This window comes from Silurus meridionalis, chromosome 6 (assembly GCF_014805685.1).
Source record: "Silurus meridionalis isolate SWU-2019-XX chromosome 6, ASM1480568v1, whole genome shotgun sequence".
NCBI lineage: Eukaryota > Metazoa > Chordata > Actinopteri > Siluriformes > Siluridae > Silurus > Silurus meridionalis.
In genome coordinates this window covers 6,816,055-6,831,348 of record NC_060889.1, presented here as the reverse complement: position 1 = coordinate 6,831,348, position 15,294 = coordinate 6,816,055, and the positions used below count along the sequence as shown (strand labels likewise).

General features: G+C 36.4%; 1 protein-coding gene across 1 annotated transcript in view; it reads left to right on the top strand.

Annotated features, from left to right (window-relative positions):
* The first annotated feature begins 3,994 nt into the window (after positions 1-3,994).
* Positions 3,995-15,294, top strand: part of cop1 (COP1 E3 ubiquitin ligase) — a 16,648-nt gene continuing 5,348 nt past the window's right edge. The window contains exons 1-14 of the mRNA XM_046852268.1: positions 3,995-4,650; positions 5,335-5,394; positions 5,513-5,610; positions 9,078-9,142; positions 9,339-9,458; positions 10,224-10,292; positions 10,384-10,443; positions 10,544-10,638; positions 10,820-10,880; positions 11,008-11,122; positions 13,451-13,586; positions 14,531-14,674; positions 14,789-14,897; positions 15,278-15,294. The exon at positions 15,278-15,294 is cut by the window's right edge and continues 65 nt beyond it. Coding sequence (XP_046708224.1) covers positions 4,358-4,650; positions 5,335-5,394; positions 5,513-5,610; positions 9,078-9,142; positions 9,339-9,458; positions 10,224-10,292; positions 10,384-10,443; positions 10,544-10,638; positions 10,820-10,880; positions 11,008-11,122; positions 13,451-13,586; positions 14,531-14,674; positions 14,789-14,897; positions 15,278-15,294 — 1,442 coding nt within the window. The 5' untranslated portion in view covers positions 3,995-4,357. The remainder of the gene's footprint in view (positions 4,651-5,334; positions 5,395-5,512; positions 5,611-9,077; positions 9,143-9,338; positions 9,459-10,223; positions 10,293-10,383; positions 10,444-10,543; positions 10,639-10,819; positions 10,881-11,007; positions 11,123-13,450; positions 13,587-14,530; positions 14,675-14,788; positions 14,898-15,277) is intronic.

Here is a 15,294-nt window from a genome sequence, read left to right as displayed (position 1 = left end):
TGTCTGTTAACATAAACTTTGTAGAGAAAAAATGGCTTTTCCAGTCATTAATTTAAAAACAAGAACAATAAAACCAAGGCGAGAATAAGCATAGAAGTAAGTGAGTGCAATAGTAATTGTAGCAGCCCTATGGTTTTGCTGACCAAAGCTGACGGGTCCAGTTTTTTGTAGACCTTAGATAAGAAAATGCAATATCTAAAATGTATGCCTTCCAAATGCCACACATCAGCTGCTTGATCAATTAGACAAAGCTTGATTTTATTCAGCACTGGATTAAACAGGGGGTATTGGCTCCAATATAGTCCTTGACTCCAATATTAATTTTAAAAATTGCAACTTTTTCGACCAGCTTACATCCTTATAAGTTTCAGTTTGTTTGGTGCACCAAAAACATTTCAATGTCTCAGAATATTCTACATGCACAGTATATATGTTACTGCTTATTTAGATGATAAAATAATTTAACAGTAATGATTGACAATGGTATTGCAACATCTGAAAGCAGTTCTGAGAACCTTTACAGGCATTTACAACAAACCCAAAAAAGAGTGAAACTGGATGGTTGAAAGGTACCTAGCCTTCCCCTTTGCTATGGGAAGGTACTTCCCCAAATTAATTAAACATTAATAATTGTGACTTACTGGAGCCCTAATGGGTTTGTGTCTAGTTTTCAGCCCATTGACTGAGTTTACTAAAGGAAGCACCAGATCCAGTCCAGTGGATGAAGCTATATAAGCTGTCTTTTTGTCAGGTAAATGTGGTTATGCTGCATTTTTCTGATGATTTGGAAAAAAAAAAATAGTTTTTGGTCCTTTCAAGTGGGATTCAGGTAGCTGGTCCTTACCTTTAGATACTTCCTAATGTAATGCCATTTTACTTTTTTTTTTTTTTTTTGCTGGAGCAAGGTATGATTATGAAAGAGAAAGAAAGTTGAACAGGAAACATATGGTGATTCTCAACTATGCATTGTATACACCAGCTTATATGTGTGTATTTGTGCTTATCTGGCTAAACAACACACATATACACAATATACATGGAGTAATTTTTTACTTAAATGGGAGTGGCCAATTTGCAAATGATATTAACCTTACAATGTGGTTGACCTACGCTTTATGGCTTACTTTGACACTTGATAAATGCCACCTAAGCACTGGTGATTGTGAGGTATAATGAAACTACCCACTGAATGGCACATACAGTGTGTTAGCCATTATACTGCTTATACTGGAGCAATTAATCCAATCTAAAGCAATACATTTCTTTTTGGTGTATCTAATCGAAACTCTAGAACTAGTACTAGAAATTGCATACGCAGGTTAGAATGCAATATGGCTACATGGAACCAAGCGTGTTTGGCACAGTCTTTGTTGCTGTGTGTCATGTTCCCTAATTTAGTTCGTAGGTAAGGGGCAGCCACAGGTTAGGGAGCAATGTTTTACAGCCAAAATCAAAAGATTACTTTCGTAGGTTTAGGCTTATAATATGTCAGTGGATTTGTGCGATGCATATTTTCATGTTTCCAACACCACAGAGAGCAAATGCAGTTTGAGGATGGCAGCCTCAAGAGACACTCCTAAATGCATGAGCCCCTGGGAAACATGTCTCGTATATTATCAGGTGAAAAAATTGTACTGCAACTACTGTGCATCAGAGGTGGAAATTAATGAAGTACAAATACTTTGTCACTGTACTTAAGTCGATTTTTATGGTATTAGTACTTTACTTAACTTTTTATTTTCACTTATTAAATCTTTTTTACGCAAATATCTGAATTTTCTAATTCTTAGATTTACGAACCTGGCTCAATACTTTAGTTTTAATCTATCTGGTAAAATGATCAATATTTTTTCTTCTCATTGTACATCATTTTCAGCCCATCAATCTATTTCTTCTTATTGTGCAGCTTTTTTGAACTATCATTGGTGTAAATTTCCCAGCTATCATGCACCACAGACATAAGCTAGCCTATGAAGCAGACAACAAGCAAGGCAGAAGGCAACAAGAAGTGTGGGGTTAACATGGATGCCACGGCTCCTGAGGGTAGTCTTATGGTTGACTGTCGAATGCTGCTGAAAGGTCTAGGAGGACGAGTACAGATGACAGGTTGGCTGATAGAGCAACATGTAGTTTCTCAGTGACAGCCAAAAGGGCAGTCTTTGTGGAATGTGTGGCTTTAAAGCAAAACTGGTTTAGATCTTGGAGTTTGTTCTGTAAGAGACTTTGAAACAGTAGTTGGGTAAAAAGTAAGTGATATATTTGGACAATTTGCAATCCAGCCCCTGCACTTATGGAAAAACCACTTGTTATTTATATTTATATTGTTTAAATATGTTTATATCAATTACCATGTTATATGTAACTTTTTCTTGTTTTTACATGCATGTCCACATCTGTAAATATATGCACAAAAACATACCCAGGCAATTATCATAATTTCTGGCAGTTATCCAGTGTATTAAATTAAATTAAATTAAATAAACATATCTATTTTTATTAAATTTGAAAATTACATAAGATAATGTTTGATCTTAAGTCATAATGAAAACAGAAATACCATAAGAAACTATGTAATGCTTATTATTATATTATATTATGTTACCTCAGAGTTGCATACAATGAAGGATGGTAAGAGCTGAGAGTTGTCCAGAAATAGAGATGCATCTCTTGAAATGAGTTAAATTTTGCTGAGATTATATTTCAGGTCTTTATCTGTCAAACAATCTGAGACCCTAGTGGAAACATGAGTGTTTAAGAAAAGTAAAGTAGAGGATTAGTTGTGTGTCATCTGAATAGCAATGGTATGAAAAAATGTGAGAGTGGCTATTGAGGCAGAAGAGAACCAATCAGTGAGTCTTGTGGGGTAAAAATCAAGTGTGCATGGAGTATTTTCTATATAATTACCTGATATGGCAGTCTTTTCAGGTAGGAAGCCATATTGTTATATGAATGTCAAGACTCTTAAGGTTAAATAAGATACTTGGTTTGAGCATTTTATGTGTTAAGTTTAAACACACTTAAACAGGAGAAAATGGCATGCAAAACATGTCTGGCCTCCGTATAATGTAATGGTGGGCAAGCAACTCCTTCTGACTTTTGACATATTTTAACATATTATTTTTCATGAATATGTATTTAATGATTTCCAGTGCCTTATTCTTCATATTCCATAGCATTCATGCATGCGCTGAAGTGTAAGTTTAAGTTATGGTTGCTATCAATCATATTTCAGCCATCGCATCACATCACGTCAAAATCTGCCATGTAGCCTTTAGAATCAGTAGTGTGGGCACTTGTAGCATAAAATACATATCAATGAAGCTGTTGCTTTAACCAATCAGATTTCTAGATGGCGACACCGGGGCGATTTAGCAGGCATACAATAATGTCACCATTTTCATGTATTTTCATTGGATGGTCATAGAGTGCACTAGTTAGAGCTTGCAAACCTGTAGCAAATTGCACAAGCTCAAATATATTTGTGTAAATGTAATAGCTGTGTTTTCATCCCACAATAGCTAACAAAGGAGAAAAATTCGATTTGGTCACAGAGATACTTAAAAAACGGAAAAGCTGGACATCATGAGAACACAGTTCTTAAATTTTTTCATGAACATCTTCTTTACTGTAAAATTGACATAAAAACACACAATTTGCCTACATTTGAAATACCCAGGAAAAAACGCGATGCATGGAAAATACACATTGGGATCATTTACGAGGTTAATATCAATGCTTCTGCTAGAGATGATATTATGCCAGCAGCACAGCCGTGGCAGCAGTGAAAGGAGACTTGTTGAATGAATGTTGTTCATTGCGATTTAAGACACTACTGAAGGCCTAAGTTTGAAATGCACTGCTGATATAATGCAAGGTCGAAGATTTTTCCCTCAGAAAAAAAAATGCAGTGAAATAGGTTCCCGGGCTTTTCCTGTGACTACAGAACCCACTAAAATCCCGCTCCAGACCACAAGGTGGCAACAGAATCATGTGTGTGCTGCCTGTTTGGGTTGAACTTGTACTTCTGCGGTGGATTGAAATGTATTAAAAAAAAACTTCAGCTTGTCAACAAATATCGTAGTAACAAATGCTCGGGTTTTCTCTCAACGCGATTCGGATTCGTTGCTGCTTTTCCCCCTCCTCTAAATTTATTGAAGGAGGAAAAGCGGCGTTTCGTGGTAGCAATTAAATGTGCCCTTAGTTTTCGTGCGTCAACTGGCTAAAAGATAAAAGCAGCTAAGCTAACCAGCATTAGCCGCCCGGATGCGGTGAAAGCGCCTGGGGAAGCTAACAGGCAGCGCGGCTTTAAGCTACGGACGGGCCTTGGAAAGGAGTTTCAGGGGCGACTTGAAGAGCGATGTCAGGCTGCCGGCAGCAACAGCAACCCGTTCCTGCGTCGGGAACTCCACCGGGAACTGCACCAGGAACGAGCTCAGGCAGCACCGCCACCGCTGCCGTTGCTAATAGCGGAGGGAGCAGCGCTAATGCTAATGGCAATGGCATTTCTTCGCGAAGTGTCGGCTCAGGGAGCGAGGTGCAGCTCCTGGGTACACAGAGACCCAGTTTATCCGGTAGCAACTACAGCAAGAAAAGACCTCTCCATAACGGCCTTATTAACCCTTATGAGGATAAGAGTAATGATTTTGTATGGTGAGTAGCAGCAGCTACGGAACTACTGTAGCTCAACTCCTCATCACCTACTGCAGACTTATAATATAGAAACAAAATCTTCTCTTGTCCCAATATATGATCTTTTTTCCCCCCCATTATTTCAGTTACAGCATGCGTTTTCAGGTTTATAGCCTTTTCAGAGATTTACTAAAACCACTGACATTATGGAGCGAAGTGTCAGAGATCTGACCACTGCCTGGGCTCATGCTCAGTCTGCTCTACTTTATTTTATTACTTTTAATTATTTTCACTTAGTCAGAAACGATTATCCAGCATTAACCCTATTTAATAGGGTGTGAAGAAAGAATTTTACTCTGCTGTAATGTACATGTGACAAGTCAAAAAGCTCCTTTACACATTTAATCACAATCTGATTCCACTATGTGTAAACATTAGAAATGGGAGTTTTGGAACCAGATTGTGTATTAAACATTCTTACTATTGAAAAATATTACTGATCGGATCATTTTGTTTATTGTCTGCGACTTCTCCAGTGGGTTATGTTCAGGGAATTATTTATTGGTTTATTTGCATGCCACATCATTTCTGATTGATTTTAACTGATATATCGTGATCAAAGACCAGTCATGTTTTTATTTTATTTTTTGTAAGTTTTCATTGTGGATGAAAGTTAAGTACTTCCTCTTAACATCTCTGTTTCAGTCCCATATGTTTCGACATGATAGAGGAAGCACATATGACTAAATGCGGTCACAGTTTCTGGTGAGACTTTTTCAAATGTTGGATTCTTTACATTTTTATGTATTGAAAGCATAAAGTTGCTGATATTTGACCTTTAGAATTGATGATGTAAAGTTCATTCTTGCCTTTTTACCTCTAGTTACAAATGTATACGAAGGAGTTTAGAGGACAGCAACAGGTGCCCCAAATGTAATTACATTATTGATAATGTGGATCAGTTGTACCCCAACTTCTTAGGTAAGTACTTCTCTTACTCTTTACTGTGTGTGTGTGTGTGTGTGTGTGTGTGTGTGTGTGTGTGTGTATGTGTATATATAAATAAAAGAGAGAGAACACTTTACCGCAAATCAATTTTAACTGCACTAATTTTATTAACGTGTGATTAATGCAGCACACATTTCTGTTTGAACATTTTTATGAAAAATATAAATTAACAAAATATATAAAAAGCCAAATTAAAACCTTCAATGCAACACATTTATTCGCAACCTACTATCTGTACCAGGCTATAAAAAAATAATAATAACCTCCAGCAAAAAAATCATTTTGAATGACTAAACGATGGTTTTACTGATGAGCCAAGTCTCAAATCAAACACCCAAAACTACCATGATTCTTCTTCTTCTTCTTTTTTATTGGCAGATCGCATTCTTAAGTAGAGCCTTACTGCCATCTACTGTGGTAATGGAGCAGAGATTTATGTTCCAAAAACACCGCACACATCTGTCAATTAAAACATGGAAACATAGCAGAAGTTCAGTTTGGTGTCCTGATAATATACATAATTTAAAACACCATAATTACTTTAAACCATTTACAAGAATTTTGTCTTCATGCTCTAATTTTTTGCTCTCAGTGAGACTGTCCCGAAGTTAAACAGTTTACACAATAGAAATTTGTTAAACTACACCACAACATAACCATAACACATACATAAAACTCCATGAAAAAACAGTTTTCTATTCGTTTTTTGGTCCGCGAGAGACTGGGAAAATCAGCAAAACAAATTAGTTATGTGGCAAATGCAATTCCGTGAGAAAAGTGAGGGATTACTGTGTGTGTGTGTGTGTGTGTGTGTGTGTGTGTGTGTGTGTGTGTGTGTGTATAGAACATTTATATTTTACTCTTCCCCTCCTCTCGTGTGAATATTATAAAAGGCATCTTGTGATCTGCTTTAGTTTGCTTTTGGAGCTGGAGATGGTTTAGGACCAGTGTTAAAAATACATTTGTAGTGTAAATGATAATGCATCGGATGTGTCCTAGATCTCGCCTAGTCTTCAGTGTTGCCATGTTCAACGGTTTAGCGACAATGTCAGTATGCATAATGGCTTTTGGGTTGATTTTTGTTTTAAAAAGATTTAAACAGAATGCTTGGACATTTCCATGCATTCTATTTGCATTATGTATAATATTGCTGTATTAAAGTGGACCCATCTAATTTGACTACTTTTCTGTATTAATATAGCATTCTCTCCTTTTAGTTAACTATTCTTTTTGATCTCTACACAAAATTCCTGTTTTCCTCAAAGTGACATTTATGATTTGTCATCATATGTGTACTCCCTGTTGCAAGAAAACAAAACTACATTTATTCCTGGAGAAATAAAAGCTTCAGTATGCTCCCTGTTCCAGACTCAAGTTGCCCAGAAACTGATTAACCTAGAAATTAGCATCTAACATATGACCTCTAGTTTTCTAGTTATGTGCATTCATAAGGGCTAATAATTAATCGAATTAGCAAGTCATTTATGCATGCTTTTCTGCCCTTTGAGTCTAAACTCTAGAATCCAGCATATTTTTCTGTCAACCAGGAGGTTGAAGATAGCATCAACGAAATGTATTTTCCACTGCTTCACTATGTTATCACACAGCTGCCTAATTGTAATTCAGAAAAGGTTGCCTGTCATCTGTGCATGCTAAATCATCAACCTAATAAACATTAATACTAGCAGCCAAGTCTATAACAGATCTCATCCACTATGTGTGTAATGCAGCTCGATTTCAAAAATACCTTCTGTATATTAACAAGCTTTGAGGGTTATTACACCAACAGCTACGGCTGCTTCTGTCAGGTTTCCATTGTATTACATTCATCCCAGACTTGAAAAGCAGTGTATTACTTGTAAAAATCCATGTCAGTTTAGACAGGTACAAAGACAGTTTGCATATATCTCAGAAACTTTTAAATAACAAGCAGCTGAATTTTGGCAAAGGCCACATATCCATAAATGATGAAAAATTAAGGATTTTGACAAATGTAGTATTACCTGCCTATAACATGCTTTGACATTTCTAATTTAAATGATGTAGAAATAACCCTGCCTTATGCATGGACAGGATTAGGGCTGCTGTTATCAATTATTTTAGTAATCAAGTAGTCTAACGATTATTCCATTATTGATTATTGGATAAGAACTTTTTTCTGTTTTTAAGAGCAATACTAAATAACAGAGAGTAGATAATGTGTCTCTCAAAATAAACAAGTAATTATTTTCCTTTTTTAGAAAAATTTTATTGCATAAAATAATATCTGTGAAAACTAAACCCATTTAGTGCATTTACCGTATTTTCCGGACTATAAGCCGCTACTTTTTTTCCCCACCCTTTGAACCCCGCGGCTTAAACAATGAAGCGGCTAATTTATGGATTTTTCCTGGGTTTTTCCCGGTTTCACAAACTTCAAGCCAAAAAACTGAACCCCATAACATTAGACCAATGAAATTGCTGAACAGGTTCAGGTGAACCAATGAAACTCTTTATATTAAATCAGATGTGCTCTCACTGAATCGGGCCGCACCACCTCATAAATATGGATGAGGTTTCTCTGACATTTGACCTGTCGCTTACTCGGACTGTCTACAGGAAATGTGAATCATTCATCACGCTGAAAACAACCAGGCATGAAAAAACGCACTTCACCTGTGTTCTGAGCTGCACGGCATCGGGAGAAAAGCTTCACCGATGGTGATTTTTAAACGCACGACGATGCCAAAAAAAAAAACTCCTGAGAGAAATTGTTGTGAAAGGAAGGAGGAAGACAGTGAACAGTGACTTTCTTGGTAGGCTACTGTTTAGATACAAGCCGTGTAGCAGACACTGTCTTTCATTAAAGCCTGTGTAAAGTTCATTAGTTTCAATGTGGCTTATAGACAGGTGCGGCATATTTATGTTCAAAATAAAAATGTTTGTAAAATTCAGTGGTTGCGGCTTATATTTGGGTCTGTTTAATAGTCCGGAAATTACGGTAATTGCCATATTACATAAAAGTACTAATACAGTGTGTTCAAAAAGTCCCTCTGCAGTGGCTGTGTAGAGAAGGTTATGGAAAAATATTAATTTAATGAAACTCATAATTATTCTAACTCATGTATTTATTTTTTAAATCTCACACAGTATAGCAGTGTGGTTTTCTTGTCTCTGGCATAAGTCTAATAGATTCAGGTTTAGACAGTCTAAATAATAGTTTTGAAATGATGAATGCACCATTGTGTAGACTTTAAAGGTGGAAGCAGAAATGCATGCAAAAAAGTAACCCTATACCGTAGTTTCCAAATTTTTCACCATATTCGCCGAGGCTGCCACACCCATGTTTACTGCCATGAAATATGTGGTTTTGCTCATTGTGATTAACTTAAAGACAGTGGGAGGCTATTAGAGCAGTAGTTTAGCATGGATGTTGCATCATTTATTTTTCTGTTTTGCAGTTAATGAGCTGATCCTCAAGCAGAAACAGAGATCTGAAGAGAAGCGACTAAAACGGGACCACCCTGTAAGTGTGAAACAGTTTTTGTGTGGAGTTTCTTTTAGACATATACTGTATACACTGTAATTTTTGTAGTCAGAGAAAACTACTGAAAACTGAAATAATCATTAGGAAACCAAAATCTTCATAAATAAAAATCTGAAACGCATTATTCTGTATTTAAGTAACGTTATATGCTTTAATTAATGTGCTGTCTTTATAGAATGGAACCAAATGGCAGTTTTTCCAAGATGTTCTTGGCACAGATCAGGAGCATCTGGATCTAGCAAACGTCAACTACATGTTAGAACTGCTGGTGCAGAAAAAGAAGCAGCTTGAAGCGGTTGGCATGACTTTTTAAAACAGCCAAAATTGATTTGACTGATCTTTTTTCTGTCTGATGTGGGTTTTTGTTTAACCAGGCCATTTTAAAATGTTCTACTAGACTACAGTCAGGGATATCTGACTGCATGACCTTATTAGTTGGTGGTAAAATGGACAAATTGGTATCTTAACAGTCACCACACAAGTGGTGTAACACTACCAGCTTTTCATTTCATTTTAAATTCACGCTTATTCTTTTGGTATATAACACTGCACATGCACCTTGTTACGAAGAAGAGACGAGACCCTGCCTTCTTAAATAAATCATTATTTGGAAATATACATATCTGGAAATTATATATATCACAATATATTTATTTTTTGCAAAAGAATATTAAGAAATTGTCTACACAAAAAAGTGTTGTGGGAAGTTTTGCTCTATGTTACACTTACAACATGCTTACAACACACTGTTACAACACACTTTATTGCTCTGACGAAAAATTGGGTTTTGCAACTTAGACAATTTAGGGAAATACCCATCACTAAACATTAGCATTTATCATACAAACAATATGTATTTTTCCTTGTCACAGAATCCAAACAGAGATTCTTAGCTTTTGAGTCTTAATTGCTTTGGTAAAGCCCTATCTTTAAATTTAAAGCTTTTTTTGCCTTTAGCATTGAACTTACTGTTTATTACAGAGTTACCTTGTTCCTCTGTTATAGATAGTTTGTCTGATGTAAGTTTCCATGGGTTTCATGCATGTGTTTGCTTCTTTAGGAATCGCAAGCAGCTCAGCGTCAAATTCTAATGGAGTTCTTAAAAGAAGCCAGAAGGAATAAGCGAGAGGTTGTTTGTATATCACATACAGCACTTCTATTATTTTTCAAACATAACAGAAATTTAAGAGGAGACATAACATTGTTATTTTCTTTTATAGCAACTGGAGCAATTACAGAAAGAACTAAACTTTCTGGAAGAGGACATAAAGAGTGTTCAGGTAAATTGAACCAGCACATGTAATGACTTTTTTTTTTTTTTGGTAGTATAGTAATATTTGTAAGCTTATAGCCAGGGACTGTATCTCTGACTCTTTTCAGGATATGAGTGGGCTGTACCCACCAGTTATTGATATGGACCCCAACTTGGACAGCACTGTTCCCCAGTTTGGAGAGACGCACTCTCCTGCCCCCAGGTAAGGCGAATTAGAGCCCTGTTGGTCACGTGAACATGCAGGCTGGTTTTGTCAGGGAACAGGGAGACACCTGATGTTCATACTCATACGTGACCATCAAAAAAAAAATTTTTGCACAAATTTACACAACTTAGCCAAGTAAAAACTAATCTGCCACTAATACAAAATACTTTTTTTCCAGCTGTAGCATCATTGAGCCATCAGAGTATATTCAGCCTCCCCAGTTTGGAGGAAGCTCACAGGTAACACAAAGTCTTCATGTCCGTATTGTGTTGTTAAATTTTGAGAGTAGCACACTTGTGTTCACCACAAAATATTTTTTTCAATGAAAAATCTGACTATTATGTTTTGTAAAATATGTCTAAAAAGGGTAAAAGACAGACATCATACAACAGCACTCTGGCCTCTCGGAGAAAGAGGTTAACAGCACACTTTGAAGACCTGGAGCAGTGCTACTTTTCCAACAGGATGTCACGAATCACAGGTGAGCATGAATATTTTGTAAAGCTCCACATTTCTTTGAATTTTAAATACAATTTTATACATAAATCTATACATTCAAAAGGTTCAGAAAACTGGATTTGCATTCAGGATATATTTTTTATAAAAAACTAAAATAAAATGCTTGAATGAAAAGTTTCCTAATCTAAATTAAGACTAGTATGTATCTTTGAGAGCTCACTGAGTATGGTAAACAAATTAAACATGTGCTCAATCCAGTTCCACCTGTGTCCAGTTGTATGCTTGCATAATTAATACCACTGAATTTGGGAGTTCTTACAGCTACACCTGCAGATCAAATCAGTCCTGCTGTTTTTAAGACTAAAGAGGTGTCCCTAAAGCTTTGAGATGAGGTTGTTAGGAAGAAAAAAGCTGGAAAGCTTATAACTAGAGAAGCAGTGCTTTGAACCTTCCTATGAGCTCTGTAAAATCTATTATAGCAACATGGAAAATCCATGGCACAACCAAGATACTAACAAGTTCAGGCCAAACTGAATGCCCGGTCAAGAAGGAAAAGAGTGCGAGAAGTGTCCGAGAGGCCAGCTACAATGCTGTGCAGACATCATTAGCTTCATTAGCTTCAGCAGACTTGCTTTGGAATAGGTTGGAAAAAAAGAGGGTCTGTTTTGGGATGACTGAATTAAAGGCCAGACTTAAATTCAATTGAAAATCCAGGACATTACCTGAAAATTGCTGTTCACAAATCAACGTTCTAATTTGGAAAAATTGAACAAAGGAAGAAATATGAAAATCAAATCAAACATCATGTGCAAAGCTCATTGGAACAGCCAAGACAACCCAAAGCTGTAAATTCTTCTGAAAATACCAAATTTCAAATATCAATTATAGTGTATGTGAATGTGCAAGTTAACACACAGTTATCTACCGTATGTTCGGGACTATAAGCCGCTACTTTTTTTTAACATTAGACCAATTAAATTTCAGAACGGAAACGAAAAAACGCACTTCACCTGTGTTCTGAGCTGCACGACATCGGGAGAAAAACTTGTGGCACACGACGATGACAAAAGATAAACTTTCCAGAGAAATACAGTGATACCTTGACCTATGAGTTTAATTCGTTCCGTTTTTTTTACTTTTTCTTCTTTGCTTATCTTAATTTTCGTCACAACCTTCGCTTTCTGGCTTTGCTTCGCCATCTAGCAGCGGCGTCTCGGGCTCGTACCTCAATTTTTTGCTCGCGTAACAATCGACCGAGTGACCGCTCGTACCTCGGAAAACTCGTACATTAATGAGTCAGGGTGAAGGGAGAGCTCACTAACTCCAGTTGCAACAGAAATCATATAAGCACAGACAGGTTTCCAAAACTCATGCTTTTTTATTTTTCTTGGCAACAGCGTTATGGGTTAGTCAAAGAAACTTAGAAATGCACATCAGAAAATAATAAGGTCATAATCATCGGTCTCCACACACGCAGCAATACCGGAAAATGCAGTGGCATGCTATTCCCAAAATACCTCTATGCTCCTAATAGAAGCGCAACATATTGCATTTAGTGTTTTTCGTTTAAGCCTGTGTAAAGTTCATTAGTTTCAGTGTAGACACGTGCGGCTTATTTATGTTAAAAATAAAAATCTTTGTCAAATGCAGTTACAGTTTAGTTAACGTTTGCGTCAAACATCAGAACTAAGGAAGAAGTGTGTCTCTCTGTGAGTTTAACAGTGTCAAGGTTGTTTGTACTAAAAGGGCTGGTATGAGTGTTTTAGGGAACTGATAATCTTCTGGGTTTTTCCACACACAGTAGTATTGAGTTTGCCACACAAACTGTGTTTAAAAAAAAAATGTTGAGTGCCTTGTTGATGGAAGATCGAAGAAAAATGGCTAGATTGGATTTAGCTCGTAGGAATAACTTTCAAGTAATCACTCGCACAAAATATCGAATTTTGAAGTAAATGGGCAGAAGACCACAAGGGGTCCCACTTCTTGTCAGGCAAGTACAAGAATCTGCGTCTATTATGGGCACAACTATGACACATAGTTTAAGATTCTTCTTCTTGCTTAACAGGAGTGGAACCAGCTGTTGCTTTCTTTTGTCGTGGCCCATTCACCTCAAGTTTTGATGTGTTGTATCTTTTGAGATTCCTTTCTTTTCTGCTTACTATGTTTGTAAAGAGTGATTTTCTAGCTGCTAACGACAGGTTGGCTAACGGCTGCTAACATAGCGTTCCAGCCTGTAGACACTTTTTGTTTTAGACGTTCGTGTGTCTTCATATGCCATCTCAGTTATGTGACAACAGTGAATGTGAAAATGTGCAGTGTTTAAATGTAAGCTTGTACATATTTTTTACAGATGACAGCAGAACTGTTAATCAGCTAGACGACTTCATGGAGTGTCTCTCCAAATTCACACGCTACAACTCTGTACGCCCTCTGGCCACTCTGTCTTATGCGAGTGACCTCTATAATGGTTCTAGTATTGTTTCTAGGTAGGTATTTTTTTATATGCATTACATCAGCAGGTAGCATTATCAGAAAATAAGTAGTAAAACTTTAATAATTAGATATGTTCCCAGAAATAAAAGTGTAAAATAAATATTACATAAACAATTACATGGAATGGTAGCTAAATTGTTTTAGTATTCCTTTTACTCTGAATAAATCTCCATTGTTCGCTTCTCCGAAACATCCCCAAACTATTAAGCTTCCACATCCAGGTTTGACTGTGGTGGTGAGACAGTCTGCTAACATCTTTTGTCTTACATAAGTTCTTCTTTTAGAGCCAAAATTGTCAAATTTGGACTCATCTCTCCACAGAACTTCCTTCCAGTTTTTCACTGTCCAATATTTGTGTTCCCTTTTACTTAGTTTGTTGCATCTAAACAAAAGGAACATGCACAAGTCTCAAAAGCGATAAAAGACTAGGTGTTTTTTTCACACTTTTGCCAGGCCTACATACACTTATACTTAAGCTACCATTAAAAACAAAATGTTACCATATGCTTCGGTTGGCAAGATTTAAGGTTTTTATTTGTCAATGCCACCATATGTGCAGACATACAAAGGAAAAGTTTGCTATTTGGCCATATTACTTTTAAATATGGAGGAAAGGGGATGAGGATTGAACACAATTCCACTTGTGAATTATTGTGGTGTTAGAAAAGGAACTGGTACACTTATAAAATAAAAGGCATCATTTTATATAACTAAATAAATATATCTCGCACACTACCAAATCAAAGCTTTAAGATGCAGTCAGTAAATTAAAACTTGGTCCAAGTAGCCATGCTGCATTGAATAACATGCACAATTGAATTAGCATTATAATGCTGAACATTTGTTATCCACAAAAGATGAGGCAGATAGCAAGTAAAGCAACATCAATACACATTTGTCTTGTGTAACACTTAACATTTGTATAATCTTTTTGCAGCATTGAGTTTGACCGTGACTGTGATTATTTCGCCATTGCTGGTGTCACCAAGAAAATTAAAGTTTTTGAGTATGGGACAGTCATCCAGGATGCTGTGGACATTCATTATCCTGTCAATGAAATGACCTGCAACTCCAAAATAAGGTGCAACAATTTATTTTGGTTTATATAAAAATATTTTAGGTTCATTGTCAAAACATATTTGAATGACATGCATCACTACACACTCTATTGCTTTTCCCCTCTTTCCTTCCTCAGCTGTATCAGCTGGAGTAGCTACCACAAGAACCTTCTGGCCAGCAGTGACTATGAAGGAACAGTGATTCTTTGGGATGGGTTTACAGGGCAGAGGTCAAAGGTTTATCAGGTATATTGTCTAAATAAAGTATTTTGTATGCTTAGCAGGTTGGCTGTAGCCACATTTTGATTTTTAAAATATATTTATGTATTTATTTCTTTTTAAAAGCTGTTTTAAAGCTTAGATCATAGAGTAACGTCAGTGTAATACCGATAGCGTAGTGAATATTTTGGAATTGATCCAACCAAGATCAAGGTCACAACAGGGTTAAATGTTTGAAATAGTAAAAAAAAAAAAAAAAAACCTTTGACATACAAATTACTACCCTACCAACATACTTCAATAGACATTTTTTTTTTTAACTTTACATCTCCTTGAAATATTCCTGTGTGATGGTTCATTTTCTTTTTATTTAAAATCACATCTAATTTATTTGTTTGTTTTCCCAGGAGCACGAGAAGAGATG